The sequence below is a fragment of the Vicugna pacos genome, chromosome 8 (assembly GCF_048564905.1).
Source record: "Vicugna pacos chromosome 8, VicPac4, whole genome shotgun sequence".
Classification (NCBI taxonomy): Eukaryota; Metazoa; Chordata; class Mammalia; order Artiodactyla; family Camelidae; genus Vicugna; species Vicugna pacos.
In genome coordinates, this window is record NC_132994.1 from 70,077,619 (window position 1) to 70,091,849 (window position 14,231).

General features: G+C 37.0%; 1 protein-coding gene across 1 annotated transcript in view; it reads right to left on the bottom strand.

The window, feature by feature from the left end:
- Positions 1-12,268, bottom strand: part of TMEM242 (transmembrane protein 242) — a 37,210-nt gene extending 24,942 nt beyond the window's left edge. The window contains exons 1-3 of the mRNA XM_006197703.4: positions 12,114-12,268; positions 11,462-11,562; positions 3,739-3,876 (exon numbers count right to left, since the gene is read on the bottom strand). Coding sequence (XP_006197765.1) covers positions 3,739-3,876; positions 11,462-11,562; positions 12,114-12,201 — 327 coding nt within the window. The 5' untranslated portion in view covers positions 12,202-12,268. The remainder of the gene's footprint in view (positions 1-3,738; positions 3,877-11,461; positions 11,563-12,113) is intronic.
- Between the last annotated feature and the right edge of the window lie 1,963 nt (positions 12,269-14,231).

The following is a 14,231-nucleotide window of genomic DNA, read 5'->3' on the forward strand; positions in this document are numbered from 1 at the left end:
ACTAGCTCTTTTTTGGAACCTCTGATTAAATGCTATACACCATTATGTAAAATACAAATTTATATTTATATCTGATGTGTTAAACATGTTCCATGTGAAATGAAGTTCTATACTAATTATGAATAAACAAAGAGTAAATCCAAAATATTTCTAAGAAAACGAAGAGCTCTGCTTTAAGCATTTTCAGCATGTTCCCTTTTAGGCCAGCAGATGTAGCTGTGATTTAAAACAGGGAATGCAAGCTGCTCTCTCAGTCAGCCATTAGATGGCACCCTTTTGTATGGAACTGGATTTATACTGGAGAGTTAATATAATTCAAGGTGGCTACCAACACCTATTTGACACTGGAATTGATTCTTATTTACCTGCATTTATCTAGAATGATCATCTCAATTACTTACTGAGTGCACAGATCGGGACCATTTTTGCTCAACATTTTTTGACTGAAACTTTTCCTTACTCATTGAAAGATGACATTTCCTAATAAGATGCAGTAAATTAATAAAAGTTCATCAGTGGAATCAGGGTAACCTCACAGTTACTATCAAAACTGTCTAATTCCAGAATCAAAATATAGCACACTGCTCTCCACAAGCCTCAGAGCAGGATCATTTAATAAGAAACTTCCTTGGAAAGTCAATCCATGATGCTTAAAACCTAAGCCTTACATACTAACAGTCCACTGAGGAGCCCTGTCTTAGTTCAAGTGCCAGGCTCAGGGTAGGCCTGAAATGTCTTTTGAATAAGCAAATTAATAAACACTACTGCTTTTAAATATGTCTTAAAAAAAGTATCAGTGGGTTCATTTTTCTCAGATGTGGAAATCAAATTGATATGCCTAATGACCAACATGTAGGAAGAGTGAACTTGCGTTCTCTTTTTTGGTTAAAGACATGAACATGTAATATAAAAGGATTTCAAGTATCCTTACATTCAATAGTGCCAATGAGAAAAGAATTTTTCTCCCCCAAATATTTTTAGGTAATAATCCTCTTATCAGTGCCATAAAACAAAAAAGTTCACATTCTAGAAACTAAAATAGCACAGTCTAGCCCATGAAGTCCAAGTTCTCAAGCATATAATTTAATTTAAATAACCTGATTTTGTTGGCCTATTAAAATTTGGATTATGACTCTTCCAAATCAAAGACTGTTCATATTTTCACGTATCTTAAAAATTTACTACTCAATTTATGACCTACATTACTAAGCTCTAGAAACATTACCTATCACTTCCACACACTCAAAGTGAAGGGCTAACAGACCGTCATTTTTACAGACACTAAAAGCTTAATAACTTTATTATTATTTGCATGCCTCCCAAGCAGGCTTTATATGTAGTCAAGGCAGTTTTGCCAACTCTCAGACAGTTGTGGGTTATGGTCAGCATACATTAATAAAAACAGTCTAGGACTTTTTTTTTTTAAAGCAATGTTATTGTTAAAGCAATATATATTTTAAGAATTACAGAGAAAAGTGAAATAAAAAATTTACCCATATGTCTGTAATTCATTCACATATGACCACCAGACATATTTCCTCCTAGTCTTTTCCACTTGTTTTCAAATAACTGCTTTCATATTCTATGAGAGAAGAATGGCTGTTCCTTTACCAGACTGAGGTCAGCTATGATACTGGAAGATGAGGGCCACATTGAAGATGCCCAGTAAAACCTGTCAGGTTATCAGGAACTGTGTGGAACACGCCACAATCAACACCATTAAGTTCACTACCTCCTTCCCCCTGCCCTGGCCCCTTCTGCCTACTCCTTTATTTCCCATCTTAACTAAGAGAGGGAGGTAAAACTGGAAAAAAATCTAGGTTCTGGGGACTACCAGACTTGGGTTCAAATCTTGACTCTGACAATTACAAGCTACGTGATCTTGGGCAAGTGACTGAACCTGAGTCCCAATTTCTTCATTTATAAAATGGGGGATATTAGTACCTGTTTCATAGCTATTATGAAGATTAAATAATCTGCTATGTCTAAAACGTCTGGTACAATGCCCGAAATGGAAGAAAACATTTTATATTGGTCAAAAGCAAAACTAAGGTAACAAAATCATCAAAAATCTTCAGTCACGGGTTTTCTAAATTTTTCAACTAATCCGTACTTTATCATTACAATGAGTAGCAGGCAGTTACTTTAAAAATAAAGATTAGGGGAAAAGCAACATCTGTCTATCAGTATATTTTGCGTGAAAAAACACAATAGTGCCTGTGTGTAGTTATGATTAAACTAAACGTGAAAAATGCAATAACACTAATACCTATGACTCCAGCAACTCCCCCTCCCTTGCATCAGTTTCCCCGTGGCTTAACTACTTCCATCGGTGCACACATATGCTATTAATACAACCAACTTAAAAACAAAAACAAAAACCTCTCGACCCCATTCCCCCTTGTAGCAGCTATGACCTCATTTACTTCTTTCCCTTTAGAGCAAACTCAGACTTGCCCATACATGCTGCCTCCAGCCTCTCTGCTCCATTCTCTTTCGGATCCACTCCACTCAGGCTTTACCCACCAAAGACGCCACACTGCCAACTCAGTGAACTACCAGTTCTCATTTTATGCGACTATACCCAGCATCTGCCTCCTTGAACCATTTTTTTCACTTGGCATCCAAGTCACCATTCTCCTGGTTTTCCCTAACTCTTGGGTAGGGAAACCTTCTCCTCATTCCTCAACCTCTAGCTCTTGGGAATGCCCAAGAGCTCCTTCCTCAGACCTCTGCTCTCTTCTCTCTGCACTCAATTTGGTGAGCTCATCTGACCTTGTGGCTTTAAATACTATCCACATACTGATGAGTCTCAAATTTATATCTTCACCTTGTGCCTCTCCCCTGAACTCGAAACTTCTATATCTAACTGCTTACTTGACTCTCCACTTGGCTCTCTAAAAGGCACCTCCAACTCACAAGTCCCAGACTAACCTCCTGACATTATGCCCTAACACCTGCCCCTCTCTCACTGGTCCGTCCCATCCATTTTCCAGCTGTTCAGACCCAAAGGAGACATCCTTGACTTGTTTTCTCCACCTCCCGCATTCAATTTATAACAGATCCCTTGTTGCCCTTACCTTCAAAATATATCCAGAACCTCTTTTCATCAACTCAACTCCTGCCATCAATTCTAAACCACTACCAATTCTCACCTGTCACAAAGAGCCTGGTCCACAGAACTTCCTACCAGTAGTTTAAATAAATATAAGCCAGTCATTCTGAATGTACAGCTTTTTTGCTTGGAGTACTACTTACATACACACACACACACACACACACACACACACACACACACACACACACACACTCTTTAGGATCTTTTCCCAATAATGTATAAACACATTAATAATTTAAATAATAATTTTAAAATGCTTTAACTATTTTACAAGGATGTTTATATATATATATGGACATCAAACAGCATAGAAAATTGTTCTAAATTAAATAATTTTACTGAACGAGCAGCTATGGCCAATTTATATAAAATGAACATTTGCTATGAATTAGTCATTAATTATATTTGAAGTTTCACCACCTTCAAATATTTAAATTATTTATATGATTTACTAGTAATGAGAAGTTGCCTAGTTATTAGTAAGAATTTAGTCAATTCCCTGTTATTCACTTCCCGAGACAGTAGATAAACTATATACAAATTTGTAAATCTGGTAGATTTAGACTGCACAAAGTAGAATAAACATTCCAGATACCAATTACAGGGTTGTAGTTACTTACACTGTGAACTCCTAACGCTTTCCAGACTGCGAAGCTGATCACACCAACCCCACACCATGCATAAAGTGAGCCCCACCCCAGGGCTCGCAGGGCAAGGGAAGACCCGCTCTCTGGTAAGGCAGCCGTGGCCATACTTCCCTGAAACGAAGACAGAAAGGTTTGGGTAAAAATCATCAGCTCAGAAAGAATAAATATTTGGAGAGTGTTTGAAATGAATGATTCTCTCTTCCCATGATACTGGGGAGCCAGATCAACCCAAGTTCAAATACAAGCTTTGCTACTTAATAACTGTATGACTTAAGTCACAACTTCTCTGGTTGACAAGTATGTGAGTAGGCAAGGCACTGTGCCAGGAGCCGTGCTGGGTACTGGAGGAATAAAGGTAAACAGAGCAACTTCTTTATGACAAAGCACTTCAGTCCTGGGGATAGTGGAGGTGGACATGGTGAAGACAGACACCTAGAAGTTAATTATGATCTAAATGGAAAGGACAATGATAGAATCACACATATATACAGGGCACTGTGAGCCCAGAGAAGGGCACCTAATCTACCTGCAGGGAGGGGAAGTTTTAAGGAGAGGTTCCTGAAAGAGGTGAGCTAAATCTAAATCTGAGAAAGATGTGTGATATAATTCCTTGTGAGGACTTTTAAATATATATGCAAAATGCCCGGCACATAGTAGAAATTCAGTCCATGGCAGCTATTAAAGAGAAACTAGAAAACAAATGACCGTCCTCCCAATTTTCAAGATAATATTAAGGTAAAAACCTATCATTATGATAACTGAACAACTTTCAGACGATCAGCAAAACAAACCCGACTAGAGAAGAGTAAGAATGCAATGCATACTTCAAAAAGGAATAACCGTCCTATTAACGACAGCACTGAGGTGGAGTAGCGGGCGGGGGTGTGTGTGTGTGTGTAGGGGGTACACTATAGAAAGATAAAAATATTGGGAGGAATGGCGTATAAGATTTCTAAAGTCTCTTCCATGATTTGGTAATTTAAAATATAAGTTGGCAGTGTATTTTTATTTAAAAATCGAAACTCTGAAGTAAAAATAAACAAAGATATTCCTCTACTACACTGGTCAGATGCTCACTGGAGGACAATATCTAGGGTTAGTGTCTATTAATTTAGGTTAGAAGGAGCTCATAATAAGAAAACAACAAAATAGTAAAGGTCTGACAAGCATGAAGGGAGCTAAATTAATTTTTTGTAAAGTATGATGATATTCTATGGATGTGATAAGCTATTTTTCCGTATCTATTATTTTATGAATAAAACTGCACAAGCAGTATTCATATGCTAAAAGTTTCTTTTTACTATTAATACTGGTGACTAAATTAGACTGATCAGAAGAACCAAAGAGGCACATTTTTCCTTATACTGTTAAGTGATCATTAATCTTATTTTTAAATGAGATTAATTTTTAAATAAGATTGCAGGACTGCAACCTCCCAGGGATCCTATATATTCAAATACTATATCACAGTTAATAATTATATATATAAATGTAATTTTATATATTGCTCCCTTACTATAAGACAAGCACTGTTCAAAGCATTTTACATGTATTAACTCACTTAACCTCACTCTGTGAGATAGGTACTATTACCTTATGTAAGACTAAACTGAGGCAGTGAGAAATTAAATAATTTGTTCAAGGTTTCACAGCTTATAAAAGCTAGAGCACTTCAGCAGTCTGGCTTTTCAGACTAAGGGAACTTGCCATTCAGTCATTTATCACTTCTGATTCTAAACAACACAATACAAAATGCAAGTGAAAGTATCTTTTTAAGCGGAAACAAATCCATGGTGTAAATTAGAATAAAAACCATCATTATTCAGGATAATTCAAATATTTACACTAGAGGAAGCTGAGAAAGAAGTGATAATACATAAGGACCTACTTGAAATTTAAACTATGGGACATTCATTTATTTCCTTAATTTGACCTGAATATGAAATACAATTTATCTTTACAATTTTTTTAAAAGGATCTGTAGAATTTAGGATCTATTAAAAATTTATTATTTTTTTCCTGTGAGTCTGTCTGCTAAAACCCATTAAACATCAACAAACAAAAATGCTCAGAAAAAATAATTTAACTTTCTCAAAAGTTTAGTCTTTTTTTTTCTAATTATATATCATTGTGAAAAATTTGGTATGTATGAAAAAGCCTAATGATGAATGAAAAAAATTCATTTTATTATCCAGTAAACCACAGTAAACATTTCGACATATTCTTCCTCTTTTTGATTTTCTGAGGACATTTAAAAAACAATTTAACATCATTAAAACTTTAATCTTCAACATTCATCCTCTCACAGTGTCAAGAACTCACATAATTTTAATGGTTACATTGCACTGATTTATCACAATTTACTTAGCCATTTGTTATGAATGTATCCTAGTTTAATATTTTTTAAATTAAAAACTTCTTTGTGCCTAAACACTTTATCTGTTCTTCTGATTAACTCCATGGGGAAAACTCAAAGCAGAATTACTAAGTGGAGAAGCATGAACATTTTATACACTGATACATACTACAAAATGTTTTTCAAAAGGTTGTACTAAGTTACAATAATGTTTCATGAGGACCATTTCAATTTCAAGTTAGCTAGCATCAGTAAAAACAAAAACACAAAAAAGGAACTTTTGAAATTTATATAAAACTATTTATAACTTACATTTCTATTGTTACTGAGAATGACGGTCCAAGTTACTATGAGCCAATGTTTACATCTTTGGAATTACATATTCTTGTTATTTGTCCACTTAAAGTTTTCTGATTTGTATATTCTTTCTGTATTAATGTTCTTTGAAGTCCTTATACCTATCATATGTGCTATCATATTTCCCTAATTTGGTTTATTTTTATCCTTTTATTTTGCTTTTTGTTTGTTTTTGGTCAAAGATGCATTTTAATGCTTTTAAGCTTACTAGAACTTCCCTCCTCCAAAGTCATAGTCATTTCTCTCTCCTTCTAGCTGCATTTTTGTTTAAGAAAAAATTTTTTACCCCTAACTTTTTAGTTCATTTGGTATTTATTTCAGTTTTGATGGAAGCTGGTAACTAAAGAGATTTTGCTTCCCCAATAGCTTAGCAACTGCCCCAGCATCACTCAATGGATTAACCTTCTCTTCCCAACTTACTTAAGAAACTTGCAAATAGAGAGGTTTGTTTCTAAGCAATTTTTGTACTGTGAATTTTGCTGGAATCACAGATTTAATTATAGAATCATAAAAAGTCTTGATGTCCAGAAAGTACATCATATTCATTACTTTTTATCAAACATTTCTTTACTGTTTTTGCTTATTAGTTCTTCCAGAAAAACCCCAGAACATTTTGTCAAGATTCCTCCAACTCCCATTCATTGGCATTTTCATTAGAATGACAACTTACTAGCTAATCTGGTAAGCGACAGCAAATTTATGACATCCTGTCTTTCATCAGGAAATATGTTTCCATTTACTCAAGTCTTTTTTTTTTAAAGAATAATTTTCTCTATATTGCTCAATCCATTTCTTAATAAAGGTTTTTTAATGCATGTATTTGTGACTGTGAATGCTATTCAGAGTACACAGAAACACTTCATTTACCTGCATCCCCATGCCAGCACATGCCTAGACCTAGCAGAAACTATTACATGACAGACCTTTTGTAGATATATCCTAGTCCCAACCAGACTTTCAAGAGATTTTTCTTTAGCTATTTTCCATGATGAAAATAATATGCTACTCTCTACAATTATTCCTTTTGTCATGTTGCTATAATTTCAGTGGTTCCCTGGATACTACAGATCTCACACAAATTCACTAACTTCTCAATGGCCTGAATTTTCATCTACAAGTGGTACCACTAACCGGATATTATTACACCAGGGTCAGTTTAAGCGCTTTGGCTTAAATTTTATTTTAGAAACTTAAATTAAAAATCCTTTATTTCCCTGGGAAGGAAAGAAATTATGTATGTGTTACAGATATACATAAATTTTTAAAGCCTACATAATTCCACATTTGTTTTGCTAGGTAAGAATGGTAACTGTGCGTAAAAGTAATCGTTAATAACATAGCAGTACTCCCAATAAAATCTTAGGCTTGCCAAACTTTTTGATTAAAAACCAAGGAACATGCTGTATTTGTGTATGTCTCAGAAATTGATTATGAGGAAGCGAGTTATTATCAGTTGATGTCTGCATACTTCCAAAAATGAATTTTAGTGGAAATGATGTTAAAAATTGATGTGTCCTTATTATTAAGTTTTTAAAAGTCTAGTCACAAGCTTTGTCTGCTGGAGTATATGTCACATGACTTTCATACAGTCTGCTCAGAATTTTCAAAATGAACACTGGCTGACTGGCTGCAGGGAAAGACTGACTTGCCAACAAATACTGTTGCTTCAAAAGCTCTTTAGATAAAACCACATATGTTAGTCACGTATATATAAATGAAAGCTACATTTTTCTCACTACCACATTGTTCATTTTTTTCATTTAAATTAAAATGAAGGCATGTGCATATGGAAGTTGAATTTAACAAATCACAGTGCAGTTATGATATTTAATATCCCCAAGATAAAACAGAAAGTTATTTTCTAAGTTAAAATTGTATTTATAATACCTCTTATGCTTAAAGACATAGGTGCCCCTTCTACCTATTTTTAACAAGACTTAGTCTATTATTCACAGGTGTAGGAATTCTAAGGACAAATTGTTCAGTTTGTCAGAAAGAAAACTGCACACCTAAGAATTTAAGGTTCATGTTTTTAGGTTTTTTTCTTTTCAGTTTAATCCTGGGATGAATTTGATATAAATCAAATGGATATTTAAAAGAATGCTCAATCTAGCTATTTCCCCTATAGAGCATTCTTATCTGATACATTTTGCTATATTCTTTATGCCATAGAAACAACTGTTTTTATAACATACACAGTATATATTTTTTAAATATTTATTTTTATAATTTCTCAGAAGTTGTAGATATTTCAGAAAGATGATGACTCACCCTTTCTGTCTGCTCATTACATAAATGGGTCTTGAAATAACTCAGTTATCTGAAGAATATTTAACCCCCAAAACAAGGCTTCTCAAACTTTCTGGATCCATTTACACTGGGACCCCAAAGATTTCTGATTTTGTGAATTAAAATAACTATTTCCAAAACAAAAAATTTAGTACAAAGAGAGGCGAGGCTTTACATTTTTGATAACCTTGTAAATGGCTACATAAAAGACAGCTCAACTTTCATATACAAGTCTATATTCAATCTGTTGCAATTATGCTTTTGGTTGAAGTATATGAATAAAATCTATCCTTATATAGATGTGTGATTGGAAAAGAGAGGAGTATTTTAATAGCCTCCCTTCTTTGATACTACACCCAAATTCGACAAATAGTTTCTTAAAAGTTACCTGCACTATGGAATATGAAGTCCTATCAATGAATTTTTATACTTTGTTACATTAAAACCCATTAGTCTGTTTTACATTTTGAATGGAACTTTTATCCATGCATCACAATCATTCAGGAAATAATGATTTGCCAAATTATGTAGATCTTTCAATTGCTGACACCATTATTAAATATTTAAAAGTCACATCATTAATATCACTACTAATCTTGTTAGAAAAGCCTTTAAATGTTGAGCAGCTGGCAAGCTCACAATGGCAGATACAAGTTTTCTAAAATCTTATTTTTACCTAAAAGAAATTATATAGATTTCTTAGTTATAGATACAGAAAAGATATAGAATTTTATCATTGACAACAAATACTAACAATGGCTCACTTGAAGGGACAGGCTCATTTTGTTCATTTTGAAGATGTCTACTGAATAAATATAGTTGTTCAGCTATTCAGAACTCAGTTGTTCTTTCAAGTGAAAATTATATGCCATGAGAAAAAAGTGACTGGTTCAGTGTGTAACTCAATCACACAACTGGTTTTCCTTGAGAAAAACATCTTACTTTGGTATAAAGTAGATGTGCTTTCTGTGTATTTCCCACTTCTTCATATAGGATATTAAAGAGGTATGTTCAAGAATCAAGATTTTAAGGATTAATAATTTTACTGCTTTAACAAGGACATTCTTCTGCAGTGATGGCTTTAACCACAGGTGTGTGGGAAGGAAGACCACAATACAGTTCGGGGTCACTGCCTTGACTACAGGAAGGCACCAGCAATTTTCCCCCTATTGCTTCTGTACCATTAGTGGAAATGTCTTAGCAGTATTATGAAAATAACTGACTTTACAGATGCCCAATGGGTCTCAAGGATCCCCAGGGTTCTGTGGACCACAGTCTGAAAACCACTGTGTTAGACCATAAAGGCCATGCGTAATATCGAATCTTAGAACCACAAAATAGAAAAATAGAATGCAAAATTGTGAACATGTGTATGTGATTTTATTTTTTTGAGAGACAGAATCACTAGCTTTTATCAGATTCTCAAATAGATCTGTGACCCAAAGGTTATCATCATAACCTGTATTTAGAAATTGACCAAAACTCCACATTAAAGCACCACTATCAGTCAGGTTTTACTGATTTCTGCCACAAGAGACATATCTCTGCTCTGAAAATATTCTGTAACATAGAGGGAGAATGACCTTAAAATGCATAACATCGATTTGGGAAACTCCATACGAACCCTGAGTGTACACAGGGGAATCCAAATGCACTTCAAATGTGACCTCTTGCCACTCTTAAGGCTTAAATATGATTATTAGATTATTAAAGATAGATACAAGCAAAAAAGGACTTCGACTGGTTTACGATTTTTTCACATAACACTCTTCTTCCAAAGCAAGTATCAAATTGTAATTATATAGCTATTTGTGTTGTGTATTTAATAACTGTCTCCTGCACCAGACCTAGCTTCCTGAGGGGCAGATAAATTTTGCTCATTTTTGTATCTCTTGTACCTAGCTAGCACAGTGCCTGCACAAAAAAGATCTGGAATAAACATTTGTTGAAGCCATGAATTAATGGATAAATAAACTACATGGAGTGGGTAGGCCAGAGACCGGACAATACAAGAGAACTACAAGTAAATGGTAAGAAAATTTCTCATCAACTGAGGAAATGAGGTACATTTATCCATGTCAGAGTGACTGCTTGACCTTGCTCATAGGTAAGGGTTTTCTGCCTTCAGGAGGTTATAGTCATTTGACCAAAATTTACTGGGCACCTACTATGTACCAGGTATTTTCTAGGAAGTGAGGCTGCTGCACTGCCCAAGCACGCATGGTTTCTGGGTTCAAGGAGCTGACCTATGTTTTTCATCAATACTAAGATGCACTTTATTTCAACATTTTAATCTCTCTGAGACAAAAATGCCTCTCGCAGCATTGTCTCAAGAATTTATTTGGCATTGTTTTTCTTTTTCAGTGGTACATAAAATATTGGGGCCTCTTACCACTGAAAGTGATTTACCTAGATTTAGATTTAATGTCATGTGAATAGGAAATGTACTAGATGAGCTTTCAAAGTCTTGTTTCAAAGTCAAAGTTTAAAAAGCATATAATTAAGTACTTCTTTTTAAATGAAAATAAAGACAGTTGACTAATTTGTATACTTCTTGAATCTATGAGGCACATACTGGTTTACTTACAGCAGTATGAGAGGCCATCAACACTTCTTTTACTTATCTTAAGCAGAACAGCTGCCATTTGTTTGTAAACAATAATAATGCTATGAATGGATTTCGGTGTCACAAACCTTACTGAACCATTCAGGACTTCTCTTTTTCGCCAATGATAATGTTGTAACAAATCCAGCCAGCATTCCTGCAGCAGCAACAGTACCCAGGAAAATTCCACCTGCCAAGAGTTTTGGGGGTAGGGAGTGAAGGGTTCGGAGAGGAAAAAAACAACAACAAACCCTGAAGTTAAAAAGAGGTACACAAGTAAGTTTCAGATACTGTTTGAAATTTGAGAAAAGATGGCTAAGCAGCTCTTGGCAAAGGTAAATAATAGCGCTGTGAAACCTGCGTCACCTCACGACCTCTGATTTCTGAGGCCATTCCAAGGTGTCATTGCCCAGTGAAGAGAATAGGCGCAGGGTCCCTTCCCCTGGACAGTGGCGTGAAGTTTCTCCCGGGGAGGGGAAAAACAATAGAGATAGTGGGAGTTAGAAAAGGGGGATACGACAGAAACTGCAGAGGGAATGGGGGAAACGCAGCACATACAGAACAGCCCACGGGACCAGCCCCCAGCCCAGGAGAGACTACACCCCGCCCGATCCCAACCGCTAAACTGAGGGACACCAAAACGAGGTCTCCGTGGGCGGGATGTGCGTGGGACTGCCCGCTCCAGCGCAAGCTAGTGCCCCGGGTGAGCTCACCCACCCCCACACCCGCACTACACCACACCTTTAACCAGGAAAAGACGCTCGTCAGTGGATCCCGGAGCCTCCAGCCCGGCGGACGGGTCCGCAGTCCCAGAGCCCTCGCTCTCCATGTTTATTAGCCTCCACTACTGCGTCCGGGGCCAACTGGGCCCGGGTGGAAGCGAGGGCGAGGCACAGGAGAAGGGTTCCGCTTCCACCTCCCTCTGTGCAACCTGAATACCGGTCCGGGGAAAGACCGCAGTCCCCAGCCGTTTGTCTTCCTGCGGGCAATCGCGGGGAAGATGCGGTGGCTGCACACTGAGGCCAGTGTCCTCCAAGGCGGTCAACTAGGGAGGATCATTTGCCTGCTCCAAGATGATGATCGCTGCTCTTTAATGCTGTGTCTGTTTGAAACAATGCTCAACTTTGACTCTAGGAGGCAGTGAGGGGTCGCAGATTGCGCCAGGAGCCCTGGACCACCCTGGTTGGCGATCCAAGAGATCAGTTTCCTGATCAGCCTTACACTATGTCCAGGGATTTGGCCCGCGTTAGCATTTCACGATTCTGAAAGTAGGTCTCAGTCTTTTCTCTGTACTTCGAAGGGGAATTTCGTTAACAGTCGTCACTTTAGGTGTAACTGACAGGGTTTATCCCTGGTAGAACGCCAGGCTATCGGCTCTGTGGTCATGTGCCTCCTACCCAACTAGTAGATTGATCAGCTAACCTAGGGGATTGGATGTCTAGCATGCTGAACTGAAGTGAACGGCACAACCCCAGCCGGGCCAGCTGAGGACCACCCCAAGGAGTCGCTAACAACCAAGTTTTAAGGCTGCCGTAGAACCACTCAGCGCTGGCTGGCCACCATCAGACAAACCTGGTCTTCCCAGATTGGAAGGCTGATTTGAGAATGGTGGTGGATTTTGTAGATGGCCATTGAGAAGATGAGGCTAGTAGTCAAAATATTTTCAGCCTCGTAAACACAGACACAAGACATCATCTTTTAAAATGAAGCAGTCTGACTGTTACTTGTTCATTCTAAACAACAAAAGCCAGGAACTTCTTGAGGGTGGGTGATGGAGATCTTTATTCATTTTCAAATGTTCGGTCCTGCTTTCAGGATATTACCTTGTGATGCATAATAAACAAATTTTGCGTGAGTAAATGAATGCATCAGTTAAAATGCAATTTATAGCCCAAACCTGGGCTCAGGTCCTAAACCACTTCTCAGCTATGTGAGCCTGATGGGGTTATTAGGCTCTCTTATCTCAGTTTCTTCACCTGCAAAATAAAGAAACTGAGAGTACCCACTTCATAGGGTTGCTATGAGAGTTAAACGCAGCAATGTAGATAAAGAACTTCACATAATACCTGGCACAAACAAACACCCAGTAGATTTTAGCTCTAGTTACTATCCCCTTCGATTCCAGTAGCTGTTTTGCTGCATTGCCTATGGAGATTTTTTTTTTTAAATTACAGATGCTCAGGGCCTCCACACTGTAGATTACAGTTCTGAAGATCCAGGCAGACCAGTTTAAAATCTCCATGGGGCTTCTGATAGGAACCAGGTTGAGAACTACTGCTCTATTCAAATTTCTGTGTGGGAGAAATCACATAGAATTTGACGTTGGATTCTTTGGAAGCACAATGTCATAATTGGAAAGAGCCCCTTAAACTGGCAAATGCTGGGCTAATTTGTTGAAGGTCCTTCCTTGGATTTATCCTTCCCCTTCTACACAATGGTGACCACAGCAGTTAACATTTATTGAGTGCTTTCTGTGGGTCTGGCATTGCCCTAAATGCTTCAAATAAGTTATCTAATTTAATCTTCTCCATTGTGGACCAAAAGAAATAATTATTGCCTACCATTTCAGTAAACAATGAATGTTGCCCTCCATTAAGCCATTAGCCCCTGCAGCTGCCTGGATGGTGTTCCCTGAGGGAGAAAAACAGGTTACTGGCCATAGACAGTGAAAATGCATATCAAAGGAATAATTTCAGTAAGCCCAGACTCTTGCATCTCCCCATACATAGCAAAACACTAGAATCATTAACATGAGATATTTTTTGTGTGTGTGATCAGCATCAATCTTTTGATGTTTGATTATGTTTGTTTGTTTTTCCAGCAAAAACTCCTATCTATCCTGGCTTTTCTCTTACTTCT